The sequence below is a fragment of the Solea senegalensis genome, linkage group LG8, assembly GCF_019176455.1.
Source record: "Solea senegalensis isolate Sse05_10M linkage group LG8, IFAPA_SoseM_1, whole genome shotgun sequence".
Lineage (NCBI taxonomy): Eukaryota > Metazoa > Chordata > Actinopteri > Pleuronectiformes > Soleidae > Solea > Solea senegalensis.
The window spans coordinates 26,352,518-26,375,322 of record NC_058028.1 but is presented as its reverse complement, the minus strand read 5'-3'; the positions used below and the strand labels follow the sequence as shown (position 1 = coordinate 26,375,322).

At 39.8% G+C, this 22,805-nt stretch overlaps 2 protein-coding genes across 2 annotated transcripts; both read left to right on the top strand.

The window, feature by feature from the left end:
* Positions 1 to 1,425: 1,425 nt before the first annotated feature.
* Positions 1,426 to 2,485, top strand: LOC122773755 (extracellular calcium-sensing receptor-like; the record flags this gene model as incomplete). The annotated part of the gene is made up of 1 exon (XM_044032658.1): positions 1,426 to 2,485. A coding segment is annotated over one exon (801 nt), but the record flags the coding sequence as incomplete, so codon positions are not given.
* Positions 2,486 to 11,580: 9,095 nt separating this feature from the next.
* LOC122773754 (extracellular calcium-sensing receptor-like) lies at positions 11,581 to 12,745 on the top strand. The gene has a single exon (XM_044032657.1). It carries the CDS (start codon positions 11,581 to 11,583, stop codon positions 12,484 to 12,486), a length of 906 nt encoding a protein of 301 aa, XP_043888592.1. The 3' UTR covers positions 12,487 to 12,745.
* Positions 12,746 to 22,805: the final 10,060 nt, after the last annotated feature.

The window sequence follows — 22,805 nt, the reverse complement described above, 5'->3', positions numbered from 1 at the left end:
CTGGGCATCGCCATCCATCGAGGAGAAATACCAGGTTTCAGGGACTTCCTGTTACAAATACGTCCTGATCTACATCACAACAACACTGATGGAAACAGCATGGTGAGAGTTTCACTCTGATTTGGTATTTTTTGGTGAAAAATGTATTGAAATCAATTTAAGATGAACTACATTACAGGTGAATCAGTTTTGGGAACACACATTTCAGTGTAGATTTGCACCACCTCCAGCAGGTTGGGTGGAAGCTGCAGGAGAATTATGCACTGGACAGGAAGTTATAAAGAATGTGGAGACTGATTTCCTGGATGATTCAGACCTCAGACCAGAGTATAATGTGTATAAGGCTGTGTATGCTCTGGCGTATGCTCTTGATGACATGCTGCAGTGTGAGCCAGGGAGAGGACCTTTCAGCAACAACACCTGTGCTCATTTACAAAGAATGGAGCCATGGCAGGTGAGATATCAGTTTACACTCAGCTCTAAATTTCCTTGGTATTTCATTTGGAGTTTGAAGTGTTAAGAAATTATAGACCAAATCCTACTTCTGGGATTAGGCAACGTTGACACTCCAAATTGACCATAGGTGTGAGTGTGAGAGTGGATGGTTGTTTGTCTCTATGTGGCCCTGTGATTGACTGGTGATCTGTCCAAGGTGTGACCCCGCCTTTAGCCAGAGCCCCCAACGACCCTCATGTGGAGGATAAAGCGGTAGAATATGGATGGTGGATGGTTTTATTATAGAGAGAAATTTAGTGGATAGAAAACACTATACCTTTAATGCTTTTTCCCTTTATAACTAATGTCAATTTTCATAGATTGTGCATTACTTGGAGAAAGTAAATTTCACAACAACATTTGGTGATCGAGTGTCATTTGATGAAAATGGTGATGCCTTACCTGTATATGACATCATGAACTGGGTGTGGCTCCCTGATGGAAGAACTAAAGTTCAGAGAGTGGGTGAGGTTAAGAGGTCAGCCTTCAAAGGTGAAGAACTCACACTGGATGAAGACAAAATCTTCTGGAACTTTGAATCCAAACAGGTTATTTCTTACTTTTTCAGACTACCATCTCTGTGCCTTAATCATTATAGATTAATTTAAAAGATACTGATATTTCTCCACACAGCCTCCTCGGTCAGTGTGCAGTGAGAGTTGTCCTCCAGGTACCCGCATGGCCAGAAAGAAGGGGGAACCTGAGTGTTGTTTTGACTGTGTCCCTTGTTCTGAGGGAAAGATCAGCAATACAACTGGTGAGTGTAAAGTTTTAAACATCACAGTTTAGAGATGTTGTAAACATGTTTCTCATCCCTTTCCCTCTTTTCTCAGACTCCATGGAGTGCACCATTTGTGGTCCAGCCCCGAGCGTGACCACTGTGTTCCTAAGAAAACAGAGTTCCTCTCTTACCATGAGCCTCTGGGTATCTGCTTGACAACAACCTCACTGTTGGGCACATGTATCTGTGTTGTTGTTCTGGGCATCTTCATCCATCATCACAGCACACCTATAGTCCGTGCCAACAATTCAGAACTCAGTTTTCTTCTCTTGGTGTCACTTAAGTTCTGTTTCCTATGCTCTTTGCTCTTCATTGGACGACCCAAACTTTGGACTTGTCAACTAAGACATGCAGCATTTGGCATCAGCTTTGTGCTTTGTGTCTCATGTATCCTGGTAAAAACCATGGTGGTTCTGGCTGTGTTCAGGGCCTCCAAACCAGGAGGTGAGTCCAGTCTCAAGTGGTTTGGTGCTATGCAGCAGAGAGGGACAGTTCTGGTTCTGACAACTATTCAAGCAGCAATCTGCACTGCCTGGCTTGTCTCTGCTTCACCAGTGCCTCATAAAAACACCCAGTATTATAATGACAAGATAGTTTATGAGTGTGCAGTTGGGTCCACAGTTGGTTTTGCAGTTTTACTTGGTTATATTGGTTTACTGGCTGTCCTCAGTTGTTTGTTAGCTTTTCTAGCAAGGAATCTTCCAGACAGTTTCAATGAGGCCAAACTCATCACTTTTAGCATGTTGATCTTCTGTGCAGTGTGGGTGGCCTTTGTCCCTGCTTACATCAGCTCACCAGGCAAATATGCAGATGCAGTGGAGGTATTTGCCATCCTGGCCTCAAGTTTTGGCCTCTTGGTGGCGCTGTTAGGACCTAAATGTTACATTATCTTGTTTAGACCAGAGAGAAACACAAAGAATGCCATCATGGGTAGAGGCACTAATTCATGAAAACTGTATCCAGAAGTTAATTTGAAGAATTATTTCAATTTCTGCCAATTACCCATCCTGAATTTTATATACTGGACTTTTAATGTGGACTTTTAACTTAAAATGTACCCAGCCATAGAAAAACCATGAGTTTCCCGAGGGGCATTTTGAATTATTTGCAGATTCTGGAAGTGAGATTTCTAAGTTTTCTAACAATGTCTAACAGGTGAAAATCTGAAAATATTTGAAGATGTGGCCATCTGAATGTAGGCACTCCTCAAACTGCTTTAGGGAGAATTTTAGCCTCAAGGATTTACACCTTCTGGGAGCAAAGTGACAGTATCATCATATTTACATAGTCCAATCCCCTCCTGGTCTAGCTGTCAGTGACATCTGATATTTGTTAGCCCACAGGAAAGAAACTATTGTAGTGTTTTGAACAATGGTTATCAATAGCAGGTCTAGGGACCCTGAGGGTTCTATGAAGAGGTTCCATGGGGATCCCAGAGAAAAATAAATTAAAATATGAATATAAATTTCATTAAAATGAAAAATAAGAAAGGTAATATACTCAAGTTAGAAGGATCAAAGATAGATACATATTTCTAATATCAAATAAAATAAAATATATTTAAGTGGCTCTGTGATGTAGTGTGGATGGATCAGTATGTTGCTGATTGCTGCAAACGAACCAGCCTACATCCAGGACAGCCTACATCCAGGACATGATTAAACCCTCCACCCCAGCCTGCCCAAAAAAAAGACAAAAAAAACTTACTTGTACATCACATTTATGAGTAGCACTTTATAGTTTGGCATACTTATTGAACATGTTTCGATATGCATAACAATTGCATTTTAAAACCACAATACTGAGCTAGCTAATAACAATGTAAGCCAAAATTCTGAAACACACAGTGTATTATTAAAAAAGACAGCGTCTTGCAAAAAATAAAACTTTAACCCCTGTATGTGACTTCAAATGAACTCTACCATAATGTAGATTAAAAACATTGATAATATTGTGTTTATTTTCAGTGTCTTGTTCATATGGGCTGGGTAATATGGCCAATGTCTTCACAATAAACATTGCCAAATCAGTTGAGTGGTAATTGTTATCAATGTAAGATAATTGCAGACAGAATTGTGATCTTCAATTGAAATTGAAGAAATAGTTAGTGGTGTGGTTTACCTTTTTATGTACAGGAAACAATCAACATCTGTTTAACTCATATTTATAATATATTACACATCTGTGTCAAAACGTTCAATGCACGAAATGTGTTGTACCTCAAATTGTGCAATGGATCAAAATGAAATTGATGTATATTGAACCACTGTTGTATTACCAATTAAAGTTATCCAGACATTTTCTACTGCTTTATCCTGTAAAAATCTTACTTAAAATGTTATTGTTATTAATTTGGCAAATAGCAAAGGGAATTCACCTTTGTATATTCTCTGAGAAGTGAATCTAGAATAACATTCAACCACTAAAACTAATTATTCTGTCAGGAATGCAAGTAAATAACTATAATTTGACATCGAGAAATACCAATGTATGTATATATATGTATATATATATGTACATACATACCTGGTAAAGAACAAATAACTGTAAAACATAAATATTCACATTAACTGTATGTAAAACTTATCGTCCAGGGTCACTGTTACCAAACAAAAAGACGGTCTTAGCTCTGCACTGCACTCTCCTTGCTGATATACAGTATATATAGTCCTGTTAGGTCTGTAAACTTCCTGTCTCACTAATATAACAGCCTAATTTATTTAATTAGGAATAACAAATGCAAAAGTCAGCATTTAACACCATAAAATGCTCGTTCCATTTAATGTGAGACAGAAAAACACATTCATAAATTGTACACATTACATTACATTACACTACATGTCATTTAGCAGACGCTTTTATCCAAAGCGACTTACAATAAGTGCATTTAAACATTTGGGGACAAATAAGAGCGAGAAGTAAGTAAGAGCTTCAAGTAAGCCAAACTATGTTTGGGAGCGGAGGAGCGGTGTAGTGTGGGAGAATTTCGGTAAGTTGAAGACGTCGAGCTGCTGCATTCTCGATGAGCTGCAGAGGTCGTATGGAATACGCAGGGAGACCAGCCAGGAGGGAGTTGCAGTTGTCCAAGCGTGAGATGACAAGAGCCTGGACCAAAACATGTGCCGCCTTCTGGGTTAGAAGAGGCCGTATCCTTCTGATGTTGTGCAACATGTATCTGCAAGATCGAGCTGTTGCAGCAATGTTGGCAGTGAGGGAGAGATGGTCATCAAGTGTCAAACCCAGGTTCCTTGCGGTATGAGAACACTTTTATCCAAAGCGACTTACAGGGGAATTGAGTACAACCTGCCAGGGGTGGAGTTGAACTTCCATGATGTCTTTTGCAAACAGGGTACCAGTTTTAACCACTGAGCTACCCCACCTGTATCTGAATTAGCATCGGAGGCTAGCAACAGTTAGCTTGGATTTTTTGTCACAGTTAACGACCTAAAACACAAACAGCCTCATACCAACAGTGTGAATAATCTTAATATAACTTTATATGATGAGTGTAAAACTTTTCCTCACCTGTAATGAAACAAAAACCCAGTATTAGCTGTGCAACAGGTTCTCTGACGTCCATGTCAGAGTTCTTCCTTTTCACAGGAGTCTTGCGCCAAATAGCAGAGTAGCCAACCAATTACTGACATCTACTGGTAGAAATAATTACTGTCCCCCAGGTAAGTGAAGGGTAAAATAGGGCAATTCTTTACAAAGTCATTTAGTACAAATGAGTATCAGTTGGGATTTATTTTGGGCCCTGCCCCTACACTTCCTCCTCTGCACTGATGGGCAGCTACAAATCAATAAAATGTGTTGATATTATGATAAGACTGCACTCAGAAAAGGAGATGAGCCAAAGCAAAGTCATGAGGGCATTTTTAGACATCAGCCTCCTCTTCCTAAAATTGTATTTCTATTACTCCTCTGCTGTGTCCTCCTCTCTTTATTCCTCTTCTTGTCAATTAAAGGGACAGTTTCATGTGAATGGGATGCACAAAACTGGAGATGTGATTCTAGGTGGACTGTTTGCTGTTAACACAATTTCAACTGATCCTGACCTGTCTTTTACCTCAGAGCCACAAACGTCTGACTGCTATGGGTGAGTCTGTGAGGGAAAAAGCACAAAGCTGATGAAACCCAAGACTATAAGTAGACTGTATATATGATTCATGTAAAATACTTACAGTATATGTATATTTATATATGTATATATGGATGATTGTGTGTATATATATATATATATATATATATATATATATATATATATATATATATATATATACATATGCCATTTTAGATTACATTTGCATCCACATTTTGTTATCATGTTTGAACTATTTATCTGACTGAATTCATAATATGTAGTTGTGAAACATGTAGCTTTGTATTATTCCTTTAAAGTTTATTTTATCGTAAACACTTGTGTTATGTTGTTAGTTTTGATATTGTAGGATTCAGACTGGCTCAGTCCATGGCCTTTGCTATTGATGAGATCAACAGAAACTCCAACCTGCTGCCTAATGTGACTCTGGGATACAGTCTGTATGATAACTGTGACCAACTAGGAATTGGATTTCGTGCAGCACTGACCTTAGTCAGTGGTCAAGAAGAGCAAGTTACATTAGAGGAAAACTGTGTAGGAACTCCTCCAGTCCTAGGGATTGTGGGGGGTGCTTCCTCGAGACTTTCTATTGCCATATCCACAGTCTTAGGTTTGTACAGCATGCCTCTGGTAAGTTTAAATAAATGAAATACATGAACATAACAATCAATGTTAAACAATCAATGTTAAATTTAAAATAAATATTTTTTAGAACTTTGAATTAAAGAAAGTCTGTATTGTTTTGCAGGTGAGTTATTATGCCACATGTTCCTGCCTGAGTGACCGACAAAAGTTTCCATCTTTCTTTAGAACGATCCCAAGTGATGCTTTTCAGGTGAAAATGTATCTACAAAAAGAAAAGAGTGTGTCACCAGTCATGTTATATGTTTCATTGACAGAGTTGTGTGGTGTCAGATATACAACACTTAAAGACAGTGATTAAACATGAGTCTTTGATTAACCTGTTTAGCAGGATTTCTAGTAAAGATGATTCCAGCCTGTGCACTAATCCCTTTGCTCTGTGTCCACATAGGTGAATGCTATGATTCAGATTCTAAAACATTTTGGTTGGACTTGGTCAGGTCTAATCATCAGTGATGATGATTATGGAGTCCATGCTGCCCGATCCTTTCACTCTGATCTGGGTCCAGCTGGTGGAGGTTGTCTGGCATACACAGAGATTTTGCCCTGGGGTGATGACCCTGCTGAACTAAGGAGAATAGTGGATGTAATGAGGAAATCTACAGCTCGGGTGGTGATTGTGTTTGCACATAAGATTGACATGGTTAACCTCATGGAAGAAGTAGGTGTTCAAGATTCAAGATTCTTTATTGTTATTATGCAAGCATAACACAATTTCCTCCCGAGACTCTCAGCACACTTTGAAATGAAAAGAAAATAACAAATAGAAAAATAGAAATTAACAAAACAGAAAACAAGATAGGGAATTGAAAATAGGTTGTTGTTACATGATTTAATATTAATTGCATAGAGCTGCTTTGACTGTAAAACAAATATGAAAAGTATGAAGTATGAATTTATATACTTGTTATATTGTAATGTACAGGTGGTGAGGCAAAATGTGACAGGTCTGCAGTGGATGGCCAGTGAAGCCTGGACATTAGCTCCTGAGCTTCAAACTCCTCACCTCATGCCGTACCTGGGAGGAACACTGGGCATCGCCATCCTTCGAGGAGAAATGCCAGGGTTCAGGGATTTCCTGTTACAAATACGTCCTGACCAACATCACAACACTAGAACTGGAAATAATGTGGTAAGAATTTAAATGTTCAATCTGATTTAAAAAAAAAGAAAAAAATAGTGTCAGTGTAAAAAAACAACAATAATTGTTTTCAGGTGAATCAGTTTTGGGAACACACATTTCAGTGTAGATTTGCACCACCTCCAGCAGGTTGGGTAGAAGCTAGAGGAGAATTGTGCACTGGACAGGAAGTTATAGAGAATGTGGAGACTGATTTCCTGGATGATTCAGACCTCAGACCAGAGTATAATGTGTATAAGGCTGTGTACGCTCTGGCGTATGCTCTTGATGACATACTGCAGTGTGAGCCAGGGAGAGGACCTTTCAGCAACAACACCTGTGCTCATTTACAAAGAATGGAGCCATGGCAGGTGAGATATCAGTTTACACTCAAGTCTTTTAATTTGACTTAATCCACTGTGTTTCTTTAAGAGTTGAGCATTAAGTGTGTATTATTAATTGATTATGAGATTATGATAATTTCAATACAATTTAATAATTTTCTACACTTATGGAGAATAGATAATTGAGTGTATTGTATTCGAATGAAATATAAATAATATTTAACAGAATATAATTATAGATGTTCCTCTTTGAACCGCCACCTTATCATGGAGGAGGAGTTTGAATTTGAGTGGTAGGGTGTCCCTTGGCAACTTGGTCCTGGGTGAAGGGCCAGACAAAGAGCAGATAAGAAAACCCAACATGAACAGGACATCTGAGAGCCAGTGTACCTGGCTCAGAGGGCTACCGGAGTCCCACCCTGAAGCCAGGCCTGTGGTTGGAGCCCGAAACACCCTTGTTGTTACATGGGATCATCCCCCTGCGGATCCACCAACTACAAGAGGAACATGAAGGGTCCTGTGTATTGTGGATCAGGTAGCAGACCAAGGCGGGAGCCTTGGCAGTCCAATCCTCGATTAGAACTGGCAATCGGAACGTTGAACGTCACTGCTCTGGTGGGAAAGGAGCCGACTAGATATAGTCAGCCTCACTTTGACACATAGCATTGGCTCTGGAACCCAAGTCCTTGAGCGGGGTTTGATTCTCTTCTTTGCAGGAGTTGTGGTGGTACTGGAGAGGAGGGTCTGGTTAGTGGATGAACTCCGGATTGCGGAGGAGCAGTGTGGTTTTCGTTCTGGCCAGGGAAGCGTGGACCAGTTGCTTGGGTGCTGGAGGGGGCATGGGAGTTTGTCCAACCTGTTGGGATTAGGGGCGTGATTGGTTATGAATTTAGAATATTAATAATTAATTAATTATGGAATAATTAATTTCTTATAAAAGTTGAGTAAAACTCAAATCGGGGCACCACTCCTCTCAAACAGAGGAGAACAATCGGTTCTGAATGAACCATTAATTCATAACCTCCAAAAACAGTCTCATAAATTAAGCCGACTACCAATTTGGATTATGATTAATAATTAACTTAATAATTGATAAATCACAATACTACATCAATAGTTAGGTGAATTGAAGGATTGGAGTTCTACAGGGAAGAGGTTGGCAATATACACACTTGTGCAATATTAATCAGACCAGACTGTATATATTATAAAACATTTATTAAAAAGACATCAAAGATTTGAACAAGAATATCTACTAAATGTAACTATATACAGTGTGTGTGTGTGAAAGAGAGAGAGTCTGTGTGTGTGCAGGTCAACTGGTCAAGTCAGATAGAGTTAGACTACAACTCAAGATGGCGGTTGACAAAGAAACTACAAGATGGCGGAATCAAAGATGGCTTCTTGACCGCATGGCTGCTGTGTTTCTTGGTTAACTACTTTTGTAAAGTGAGATGTCAGGTTAGATGAGAGGTTAGAAGCATGCACATCTAGAGCTGAAAGCTAAGGAGCATGGACATCACTAACATCATATTAACCTAAATCTAGACATTACAACAACACTTTGTGTGAGCAAGTAAGCTCGGTACAACATTTCATCTATGCTTAGCCAAGTAGTGTAATGCTATGCTAGGCCCAGTTACGTTACCAAGTCCTTAAAAGATGCAAAAGTGTCTTTTTGAGGTGCTGTCTGTTGGTCCAGGAACAGTAGATGGTTGACTGTGTTTCTGGTGTCTGTGGCTCAGGTTCCTCCTCACAAGTTAGCTAGTTGGAGCTAACTTGGTTCTGGATCCTTGGTTGATCCTTAGGCAGGCTCTGGTGTCGCTGCCTCTGATGGGAGGATAGCAGGCTGCTGTGAGCGGGCCTGCTCGAAGATCAGCAGAGAGGGTCTCTTACTGCTGGAAGCTTGTTAAGCTCTGTGCTGAAGGGTCTTCAGTCGGAGAGCTGACGTCTGTGTCCTTCCTGCACCCCAAAAGGGCAGGGGAGAGCAGAGGAGCCTGTGTCCTCCGGTGAGGTGGAGAAGAGAAGAGCGAAGAGAAGAGAAAGAAGGCGGGGAAACCTGGCTTTTGTATTGCCTGTTACATGGGGTCACATGTCACAAAGTGACCACTGAGGTGGGTTTCCCAATGATGTGTGGAAGATAAGGGATCTTTATTGACTGAGTTTTATGACACTCTTTGTCTTTGAGCAAGGGGCCATGTGTTGTCCATCCAAGATACATGTGACTCCATCTTGAATGAGCTGATCCCCAACAAACCTGTCCACATGTATTTTGTGTATCTGGAGAAGGCTTATGACCGTGTCCATAGGGGCATCCTGCGGGGGGTGCTCTGGGAGTATGCGGTGGATCGCCATTTAAGGCCATTCAGTCCCTGTACCGAAAGAGTGCGAGTCTGTTTTGCGTAGCCGGCAGTAAGTCGGACCTGTTCCTGGTTAGGATGCCTCCTGGAAGCCTCCCTGGGGAGGTGTTTCAGGCATGTCCTTCCGGAAGGAGACCCCGGTGTAGACCCAGTACACAATGGGGATTATATCTCTCAGCTGGCCAGGGAACACCTTGGAATTCCCCCAGAGGAGCTTGTAGAAGTGGCCAGGGAGAGGGCTGTCTGGGTTTCCTTGCTGCCCGCGCAATCCAGATAAGCATAAGACAACGAAACGGAATGGAACAAATTATAGATGAGAGGATAGTTCATTTACAGATGGGTAATAGGGCAATGTAATATTAGGTAATATTAGAAACAGTATAATTTGGGTAATGTGACTTACAGTAAACGTTTCTGCACGTCTCGACTTTCCCCCCTGCCGGCCCCTAAACGACCCCTGAAGGGAGCAGCCGAAAGGAAAGAAAATATATATATAAATATACATATACATATATATGTATATATATACATATACATATATATATATGTACACACATATATATATATATATATATATATATGTATATTTATATATATATATCTTCTTTCCTTTCGGCTGCTCCCTTCAGGGGTCGTTTAGGGGCAGGCAGGGGGGAATGACTAGAGACGTGCAAAGTCCAAAATCAAGGTAAACAATCCAACCAGGCAGAAAAATCCACACAGGATAAGAAGTCAGGCATATGAAGTGCAAAGAACAATCTGGCAGAGAGTGAATGAACTGCAGAAGCTTATATACTGGTGCTTGATGAGTGGGAGAGTAGTGGTACACAGGTGAGCTGAGTTGGGCGTGGCTATAAGACAGTGAGGTGTGAGTGGAAAAGAACTGGAAGGTGAGGAATGAAGCAGAACTGTGACACATCCTGTAAGTCAAAGCAGTGTGAATGGTTTGACCAATTTGTGTGATAAGAAAAAATAATGACAATGGCTAATATTGTACAAAAACCATCTTGTATATCAAAGCAGAAGAAGCACAGATATTTCAAAAATGATCAATTATTAGCTCTATTTGTTGCTTTACCTTTTGCAAAACTGTTGATGCTGATTCATACCACCCACATGTTGGGGAACGCTGAAAATGATTCTTCAATAATATTGCTTTAGAAGGAAATGCTTTCTTTGAAATGTTTTTTTAAATATGTTTTCTTCTTCTTAATTTTGATTTCCAAAGCTTATGTATTTTATGGAAAAAGTCAACTTCACCACAACATTTGGAGATCAAGTGTCATTTGATGAAAATGGTGATGCCTTACCTGTATATGACATCATGAACTGGCTCCCTGATGGAAGAGCTAAAGTTCAGAGAGTGGGTGAGGTGAAGAGGTCAGCCTTCAAAGGTGAAGAACTCACACTGGATGAAGGCAAAATCTTTTGGAACTTTGAATCTAAACAGGTAATTGATTTTCTGACACCTTGTACATGGACAAGTCCTTACAGATGAGTCTACCAGACACTGATATTTCTGCACACAGCCTCCTCGGTCAGTGTGCAGTGAGAGTTGTCCTCCAGGTACCCGCATGGCCAGAAAGAAGGGGGAACCTGAGTGTTGTTTTGACTGTGTCCCTTGTTCTGAAGGAAAGATCAGCAATACAACTGGTGAGTGTAAAGTTTTAAACACCACAGTTCAGAGATGTTGTATAAACATGTTTCTCATCACTTTCCCTCTTTACTCAGACTCCATGGAGTGCACCAGTTGTTCAGAGGATTTCTGGTCCAGCCCCCAGCGTGATCACTGTGTCCCGAAGAAAACAGACTTCCTCTCCTACCATGAGCCTCTGGGTATCTGCTTGACAACCACCTCACTGTTGGGCACATGTATCTGTGTTGTTGTTCTGGGCATCTTCATCCATCATCGCAGCACACCTATAGTTCGTGCCAACAATTCAGAACTCAGTTTTCTTCTCTTGGTGTCACTTAAGTTCTGTTTCCTCTGCTCTTTGCTCTTCATTGGACGACCCAGATTATGGACTTGTCAACTAAGACATGCAGCATTTGGCATCAGCTTTGTGCTTTGTGTCTCATGTATCCTGGTAAAAACCATGGTGGTTCTGGCTGTGTTCAGGGCCTCCAAACCAGGAGGTGAGTCCAGTCTCAAGTGGTTTGGTGCTGTGCAGCAGAGAGTGACAGTTCTGGTTCTGACTTCTGTTCAAGCAGCAATCTGCATTGTCTGGCTTGTCTCTGCTTCACCAGTGCCTCATAAAAACACACAGTATCACAGTGACAAGATAGTTTATGAGTGTGCAGTTGGGTCCACAGTTGGTTTTGCAGTTTTACTTGGTTATATTGGTTTACTGGCTGTCCTCAGTTGTTTGTTAGCTTTTCTTGCAAGGAATCTTCCAGACAGTTTCAATGAGGCCAAACTCATCACTTTCAGCATGTTGATCTTCTGTGCAGTGTGGGTGGCCTTTGTCCCTGCTTACATCAGCTCACCAGGCAAATATGCAGATGCAGTGGAGGTATTTGCCATCCTGGCCTCCAGTTTTGGCATCTTGGTGGCACTGTTTGGACCCAAATGTTATATAATCTTGTTGAGACCAGAGAGAAACACAAAGAATGCCATCATGGGTAGAGGCACTAATTCATGAAATCTGTATCCAGAAGTTAATTTGAAGAATTATTTCAATTTCTGCCAATTACCCATCCTGAATTTTATATACTGGACTTTTAATGTGGACTTTTAACTTAAAATGTACCCAGCCATAGAAAAACCATGAGTTTCCCGAGGGGCATTTTGAATTATTTGCAGATTCTGGAAGTGAGATTTCTAAGTTTTCTAACAATGTCTAACAGGTGAAAATCTGAAAATATTTGAAGATGTGGCCATCTGAATGTAGGCACTCCTCAAACTGCTTTAGGGAGAATTTTAGCCTCAAGGATTTACACCTTCTGGGAGCAAAGTGACAGTATCATCATATTTACATAGTCCAATCCCCTCCTGGTCTAGCTGTCAGTGACATCTGATATTTGTTAGCCCACAGGAAAGAAACTATTGTAGTGTTTTGAACAATGGTTATCAATAGCAGGTCTAGGGACCCTGAGGGTTCTATGAAGAGGTTCCATGGGGATCCCAGAGAAAAATAAATTAAAATATGAATATAAATGAATATAAATAGCATAAATATTAAAATGAAAAATAAGAAAGGTAATATACTCAAGTTAGAAGGATCAAAGATAGATACATATTTCTAATATCAAATAAAATAAAATATATTTAAGTGGCTCTGTGATGTAGTGTGGATGGATCAGTATGTTGCTGATTGCTACAAACGAGCCAGCCTACATCCAGGACATGATTAAACCCTCCACCCCAGCCTGCCCTCTCCGCATCGGCAAACCGGCTTGCTGCCCCCTCACTGAGAGGATTGCAGAGTCATTCATCAAACTAATGACTGTTGGCTACCCTGGCTCCCAAATGATGCAGAAAGAAAACAGCAGAAAGCCTCCACATCTTTCGCCACCGACTGAAAACACATCTCTTTCAAGACCACCTCGACTAAGACGACGACAACGAGACAAAAAAAAGACAAAAAAAACTTACTTGTACATCACATTTCTGAGTAGCACTTTATAGTTTGGCATACTTATTGAACATGTTTCGATATGCATAACAATTGCATTTTAAAACCACAATACTGAGCTAGCTAATAACAATGTAAGCCAAAATTCTGAAACACACAGTGTATTATTAAAAAAGACAGCGTCTTGCAAAAAATAAAACTTTAACCCCTGTATGTGACTTCAAATGAACTCTAACATAATGTAGATTAATGAAAACTGACCCCATGAGATTGAAAGGTTTGAGGTGCTTTATTTTCACCCCGATTTTTCTGTTTACTCAACTTGTGCTGGTTTTCTCATGGCTGGTCACATTGATAATATTGTGTTTATTTTCAGTGTCTTGTTCATATGGGCTGGGTAATATGGCCAATGTCTTCACAATAAACATTGCCAAATCAGTTGAGTGATAATTGTTATCAATGTAAGATAATTGCAGACAGAATTGTGATCTTCAATTGAAATTGAAGAAATAGTTAGTGGTGTGGTTTACCTTTTTATGTACAGGAAACAATCAACATCTGTTTAACTCATATTTATAATATATTACACATCTGTGTCAAAACGTTCAATGCACGAAATGTGTTGTACCTCAAATTGTGCAATGGATCAAAATGAAATTGATGTATATTGAACCACTGTTGTATTACCAATTAAAGTTATCCAGACATTTTCTACTGCTTTATCCTGTAAAAATCTTACTTAAAATGTTATTGTTATTAATTTGGCAAATAGCAAAGGGAATTCACCTTTGTATATTCTCTGAGAAGTGAATCTAGAATAACATTCAACCACTAAAACTAATTATTCTGTCAGGAATGCAAGTAAATAATTATAATTTGACATCGAGAAATACCAATGTATGTATATATATGTATATATATATATATATATATATATTAGAGCTGGGCATAGATTAATTTTTTTAATCTAGATTAATCTCACTGCAATCTTGGAGTTAATCTAGATTAATCTAGATTAAAATGGCTCATTTGAATTCTTCTTCTGCTAAGTGGCGCTCCTCTGTTTTCATCACACCTAACATTAGGAGTAGGACAGAAAAAGTATATCAGAGTAAGATTGCTAGTAGTAGTAGGCAACTATCAGCAACTAATCAGCAAAACGTTGATAACGTTAGCTAAAGCTATACCGCGTGAAGTTAGTTTCAGGTTGGATATTCATTCAGACAGTTGTCGGACGCGACGGTTGGATATCCAACCTGAAACCATTTTCACCGTGGTAAATTACATAGACCGTTATAAAACAAAAAATGACAATAAATTACATAACGTAACGTTACCTACATCCGCGCTCAGCCAGGTCAGAGCCTTCTGGGCCAGGTATACATCCGCGCTAACATATCAAAGTGAAATTCATAGCTTGCTCACTATGTGGACCCAGGTCCCAGACCCAACTTTGAGAATAGATTAACGGCGATAATTTTCTTATCGCGCGATAAGAGTCTCGCGTTAACGCAGCACGTTAACGCCGTTAACGGCCCAGCACTAATATATATATATATATATATATGTATACATACATACCTGGTAAAGAACAAATGACTGTAAAACATAAATATTCACATTAACTGTATGTAAAACTTATCGTCCAGGGTCACTGTTACCAAACAAAAAGACGGTCTTAGCTCTGCACTGCACTCTCCTTGCTGATATACAGTATATATAGTCCTGTTAGGTCTGTAAACTTCCTGTCTCACTAATATAACAGCCTAATTTATTTAATTAGGAATAACAAATGCAAAAGTCAGCATTTAACACCATAAAATGCTCGTTCCATTTAATGTGTGACAGAAAAACACATTCATAAATTGTACACATTACATTACATTACACTACATGGCATTTAGCAGACGCTTTTATCCAAAGCGACTTACAATAAGTGCATTTAAACATTTGGGGACAAATAAGAGCGAGAAGTAAGTAAGAGCTTCAAGTAAGCCAAACTATGTTTGGGAGCGGAGGAGCGGTGTAGTGTGGGAGAATTTCGGTAAGTTGAAGACGTCGAGCTGCTGCATTCTCGATGAGCTGCAGAGGTCGTATGGAATACGCAGGGAGACCAGCCAGGAGGGAGTTGCAGTTGTCCAAGCGTGAGATGACAAGAGCCTGGACCAAAACATGTGCCACCTTCTGGGTTAGAAGAGGCCGTATCCTTCTGATGTTGTGCAACATGTATCTGCAAGATCGAGCTGTTGCAGCAATGTTGGCAGTGAGGGAGAGATGGTCATCAAGTGTCAAACCCAGGTTCCTTGCGGTATGAGAACACTTTTATCCAAAGCGACTTACAAGGGAATTGAGTACAACCTGCCAGGGGTGGAGTTGAACTTCCATGATGTCTTTTGCAAACAGGGTACCAGTTTTAACCACTGAGCTACCCCACCTGTATCTGAATTAGCATCGGAGGCTAGCAACAGTTAGCTTGGATTTTTTGTCACAGTTAACGACCTAAAACACAAACAGCCTCATACCAACAGTGTGAATAATCTTAATATAACTTTATATGATGAGTGTAAAACTTTTCCTCACCTGTAATGAAACAAAAACCCAGTATTAGCTGTGCAACAGGTTCTCTGACGTCCATGTCAGAGTTCTTCCTTTTCACAGGAGTCTTGCGCCAAATAGCAGAGTAGCCAACCAATTACTGACATCTACTGGTAGAAATAATTACTGTCCCCCAGGTAAGTGAAGGGTAAAATAGGGCAATTCTTTACAAAGTCATTTAGTACAAATGAGTATCAGTTGGGATTTATTTTGGGCCCTGCCCCTACACTTCCTCCTCTGCACTGATGGGCAGCTACAAATCAATAAAATGTGTTGATATTATGATAAGACTGCACTCAGAAAAGGAGATGAGCCAAAGCAAAGTCATGAGGGCATTTTTAGACACCAGCCTCCTCTTCCTAAAATTGTATTTCTATTACTCCTCTGCTGTGTCCTCCTCTCTTTATTCCTCTTCTTGTCAATTAAAGGGACAGTTTCATGTGAATGGGATGCACAAAACTGGAGATGTGATTCTAGGTGGACTGTTTGCTGTTAACACAATTTCAACTGATCCTGACCTGTCTTTTACCTCAGAGCCACAAACGTCTGACTGCTATGGGTGAGTCTGTGAGGGAAAAAGCACAAAGCTGATGAAACCCAAGTCCATAAGTAGACTGTATATATGATTCATGTAAAATACTTACAGTATATGTATATTTATATATGTATATATGGATGATTGTGTGTGTATATATATATATATATACTGTATATATACATATATATATATATAGATATATATATACATATGCCATTTTAGATTACATTTGCATCCACATTTTGTTATCATGTTTGAACTATTTATCTGACTGAATTCATAATATGTAGTTGTGAAACATGTAGCTTTGTATTATTCCTTTAAAGTTTATTTTATCGTAAACACTTGTGTTATGTTGTTAGTTTTGATATTGTAGGATTCAGACTGGCTCAGTCCATGGCCTTTGCTATTGATGAGATCAACAGAAACTCCAACCTGCTGCCTAATGTGACTCTGGGATACAGTCTGTATGATAACTGTGACCAACTAGGAATTGGATTTCGTGCAGCACTGACCTTAGTCAGTGGTCAAGAAGAGCAAGTTACATTAGAGGAAAACTGTGTAGGAACTCCTCCAGTCCTAGGGATTGTGGGGGGTGCTTCCTCGAGACTTTCTATTGCCATATCCACAGTCTTAGGTTTGTACAGCATGCCTCTGGTAAGTTTAAATAAATGAAATACATGAACATAACAATCAATGTTAAACAATCAATGTTAAATTTAAAATAAATATTTTTTAGAACTTTGAATTAAAGAAAGTCTGTATTGTTTTGCAGGTGAGTTATTATGCCACATGTTCCTGCCTGAGTGACCGACAAAAGTTTCCATCTTTCTTTAGAACGATCCCAAGTGATGCTTTTCAGGTGAAAATGTATCTACAAAAAGAAAAGAGTGTGTCACCAGTCATGTTATATGTTTCATTGACAGAGTTGTGTGGTGTCAGATATACAACACTTAAAGACAGTGATTAAACATGAGTCTTTGATTAACCTGTTTAGCAGGATTTCTAGTAAAGATGATTCCAGCCTGTGCACTAATCCCTTTGCTCTGTGTCCACATAGGTGAATGCTATGATTCAGATTCTAAAACATTTTGGTTGGACTTGGTCAGGTCTAATCATCAGTGATGATGATTATGGAGTCCATGCTGCCCGATCCTTTCACACTGATCTGGGTCCAGCTGGTGGAGGTTGTCTGGCATACACAGAGATTTTGCCCTGGGGTGATGACCCTGCTGAACTAAGGAGAATAGTGGATGTAATGAGGAAATCTACAGCTCGGGTGGTGATTGTGTTTGCACATAAGATTGACATGGTTAACCTCATGGAAGTTAACCTCTTCTCTTCTCCACCTCACCTCCGGTGAGGTGGAGAAGAGAAGAGCGAAGAGAAGAGAAAGAAGGCGGGGAAACCTGGCTTTTGTATTGCCTGTTACATGGGGTCACATGTCACAAAGTGACCACTGAGGTGGGTTTCCCACTGATGTGTGGAAGATAAGGGATCTTTATTGACTGAGTTTTATGACACTCTTTGTCTTTGAGCAAGGGGCCATGTGTTCTCCATCCAAGATACATGTGACTCCATCTTGAATGAGCTGATCCCCAACAAACCTGTCCACATGTATTTTGTGTATCTGGAGAAGGCTTATGACCGTGTCCATAGGGGCATCCTGCGGGGGGTGCTCTGGGAGTATGCGGTGGATCGCCATTTAAGGCCATTCAGTCCCTGTACCGAAAGAGTGCGAGTCTGTTTTGCGTAGCCGGCAGTAAGTCGGACCTGTTCCTGGTTAGGATGCCTCCTGGAAGCCTCCCTGGGGAGGTGTTTCAGGCATGTCCTTCGGAAGGACACCCCGGTGTAGACCCAGTACACAATGGGGATTATATCTCTCAGCTGGCCAGGGAACACCTTGGAATTCCCCCAGAGGAGCTTGTAGAAGTGGCCAGGGAGAGGGCTGTCTGGGTTTCCTTGCTGCCCGCGCAATCCAGATAAGCATAAGACAACGAAACGGAATGGAACAAATTATAGATGAGAGGATAGTTCATTTACAGATGGGTAATAGGGCAATGTAATATTAGGTAATATTAGAAACAGTATAATTTGGGTAATGTGACTTACAGTAAACGTTTCTGCACGTCTCGACTTTCCCCCCTGCCGGCCCCTAAACGACCCCTGAAGGGAGCAGCCGAAAGGAAAGAAAATATATATATAAATATACATATACATATATATGTATATATATACATATACATATATATATATGTACACACATATATATATATATATATATATATATGTATATTTATATATATATATCTTCTTTCCTTTCGGCTGCTCCCTTCAGGGGTCGTTTAGGGGCAGGCAGGGGGGAATGACTAGAGACGTGCAAAGTCCAAAATCAAGGTAAACAATCCAACCAGGCAGAAAAATCCACACAGGATAAGAAGTCAGGCATATGAAGTGCAAAGAACAATCTGGCAGAGAGTGAATGAACTGCAGAAGCTTATATACTGGTGCTTGATGAGTGGGAGAGTAGTGGTACACAGGTGAGCTGAGTTGGGCGTGGCTATAAGACAGTGAGGTGTGAGTGGAAAAGAACTGGAAGGTGAGGAATGAAGCAGAACTGTGACACATCCTGTAAGTCAAAGCAGTGTGAATGGTTTGACCAATTTGTGTGATAAGAAAAAATAATGACAATGGCTAATATTGTACAAAAACCATCTTGTATATCAGAGCAGAAGAAGCACAGATATTTCAAAAATGATCAATTATTAGCTCTATTTGTTGCTTTACCTTTTGCAAAACTGTTGATGCTGATTCATACCACCCACATGTTGGGGAACCCTGAAAATGATTCTTCAATAATATTGCTTTAGAAGGAAATGCTTTCTTTGAAATGTTTTTTTAAATATGTTTTCTTCTTCTTAATTTTGATTTCCAAAGCTTATGTATTTTATGGAAAAAGTCAACTTCACCACAACATTTGGAGATCAAGTGTCATTTGATGAAAATGGTGATGCCTTACCTGTATATGACATCATGAACTGGGTGTGGCTCCCTGATGGAAGAGCTAAAGTTCAGAGAGTGGGTGAGGTGAAGAGGTCAGCCTTCAAAGGTGAAGAACTCACACTGGATGAAGGCAAAATCTTTTGGAACTTTGAATCTAAACAGGTAATTGATTTTCTGACACCTTGTACATGGACAAGTCCTTACAGATGAGTCTACCAGACACTGATATTTCTGCACACAGCCTCCTCGGTCAGTGTGCAGTGAGAGTTGTCCTCCAGGTACCCGCATGGCCAGAAAGAAGGGGGAACCTGAGTGTTGTTTTGACTGTGTCCCTTGTTCTGAAGGAAAGATCAGCAATACAACTGGTGAGTGTAAAGTTTTAAACACCACAGTTCAGAGATGTTGTATAAACATGTTTCTCATCACTTTCCCTCTTTACTCAGACTCCATGGAGTGCACCAGTTGTCCAGAGGATTTCTGGTCCAGCCCCCAGCGTGATCACTGTGTCCCGAAGAAAACAGACTTCCTCTCCTACCATGAGCCTCTGGGTATCTGCTTGACAACCACCTCACTGTTGGGCACATGTATCTGTGTTGTTGTTCTGGGCATCTTCATCCATCATCGCAGCACACCTATAGTTCGTGCCAACAATTCAGAACTCAGTTTTCTTCTCTTGGTGTCACTTAAGTTCTGTTTCCTCTGCTCTTTGCTCTTCATTGGACGACCCAGATTATGGACTTGTCAACTAAGACATGCAGCATTTGGCATCAGCTTTGTGCTTTGTGTCTCATGTATCCTGGTAAAAACCATGGTGGTTCTGGCTGTGTTCAGGGCCTCCAAACCAGGAGGTGAGTCCAGTCTCAAGTGGTTTGGTGCTGTGCAGCAGAGAGTGACAGTTCTGGTTCTGACTTCTGTTCAAGCAGCAATCTGCATTGTCTGGCTTGTCTCTGCTTCACCAGTGCCTCATAAAAACACACAGTATCACAGTGACAAGATAGTTTATGAGTGTGCAGTTGGGTCCACAGTTGGTTTTGCAGTTTTACTTGGTTATATTGGTTTACTGGCTGTCCTCAGTTGTTTGTTAGCTTTTCTTGCAAGGAATCTTCCAGACAGTTTCAATGAGGCCAAACTCATCACTTTCAGCATGTTGATCTTCTGTGCAGTGTGGGTGGCCTTTGTCCCTGCTTACATCAGCTCACCAGGCAAATATGCAGATGCAGTGGAGGTATTTGCCATCCTGGCCTCCAGTTTTGGCATCTTGGTGGCACTGTTTGGACCCAAATGTTATATAATCTTGTTGAGACCAGAGAGAAACACAAAGAATGCCATCATGGGTAGAGGCACTAATTCATGAAATCTGTATCCAGAAGTTAATTTGAAGAATTATTTCAATTTCTGCCAATTACCCATCCTGAATTTTATATACTGGACTTTTAATGTGGACTTTTAACTTAAAATGTACCCAGCCATAGAAAAACCATGAGTTTCCCGAGGGGCATTTTGAATTATTTGCAGATTCTGGAAGTGAGATTTCTAAGTTTTCTAACAATGTCTAACAGGTGAAAATCTGAAAATATTTGAAGATGTGGCCATCTGAATGTAGGCACTCCTCAAACTGCTTTAGGGAGAATTTTAGCCTCAAGGATTTACACCTTCTGGGAGCAAAGTGACAGTATCATCATATTTACATAGTCCAATCCCCTCCTGGTCTAGCTGTCAGTGACATCTGATATTTGTTAGCCCACAGGAAAGAAACTATTGTAGTGTTTTGAACAATGGTTATCAATAGCAGGTCTAGGGACCCTGAGGGTTCTATGAAGAGGTTCCATGGGGATCCCAGAGAAAAATAAATTAAAATATGAATATAAATTTCATTAAAATTAAAAATAAGAAAGGTAATATACTCAAGTTAGAAGGATCAAAGATAGATACATATTTCTAATATCAAATAAAATAAAATATATTTAAGTGGCTCTGTGATGTAGTGTGGATGGATCAGTATGTTGCTGATTGCTACAAACGAACCAGCCTACATCCAGGACATGATTAAACCCTCCACCCCAGCCTGCCCTCTCCGCATCGGCAAACCGGCTTGCTGCCCCCTCACTGAGAGGATTGCAGAGTCATTCATCAAACTAATGACTGTTGGCTACCCTGGCTCCCAAATGGTGCAGAAAGAAAACAGCAGAAAGCCTCCACATCTTTCGCCACCGACTGAAAACACATCTCTTTCAAGTCCACCTCGACTAAGACGACGACAACGAGACAAAAAAAAGACAAAAAAAACTTACTTGTACATCACATTTATGAGTAGCACTTTATAGTTTGGCATACTTATTGAACATGTTTCGATATGCATAACAATTGCATTTTAAAACCACAATACTGAGCTAGCTAATAACAATGTAAGCCAAAATTCTGAAACACACAGTGTATTATTAAAAAAGACAGCGTCTTGCAAAAAATAAAACTTTAACCCCTGTATGTGACTTCAAATGAACTCTAACATAATGTAGATTAATGAAAACTGACCCCATGAGATTGAAAGGTTTGAGGTGCTTTATTTTCACCCCGATTTTTCTGTTTACTCAACTTGTGCTGGTTTTCTCATGGCTGGTCACATTGATAATATTGTGTTTATTTTCAGTGTCTTGTTCATATGGGCTGGGTAATATGGCCAATGTCTTCACAATAAACATTGCCAAATCAGTTGAGTGATAATTGTTATCAATGTAAGATAATTGCAGACAGAATTGTGATCTTCAATTGAAATTGAAGAAATAGTTAGTGGTGTGGTTTACCTTTTTATGTACAGGAAACAATCAACATCTGTTTAACTCATATTTATAATATATTACACATCTGTGTCAAAACGTTCAATGCACGAAATGTGTTGTACCTCAAATTGTGCAATGGATCAAAATGAAATTGATGTATATTGAACCACTGTTGTATTACCAATTAAAGTTATCCAGACATTTTCTACTGCTTTATCCTGTAAAAATCTTACTTAAAATGTTATTGTTATTAATTTGGCAAATAGCAAAGGGAATTCACCTTTGTATATTCTCTGAGAAGTGAATCTAGAATAACATTCAACCACTAAAACTAATTATTCTGTCAGGAATGCAAGTAAATAACTATAATTTGACATCGAGAAATACCAATGTATGTATATATATATATATATATATGTACATACATACCTGGTAAAGAACAAATGACTGTAAAACATAAATATTCACATTAA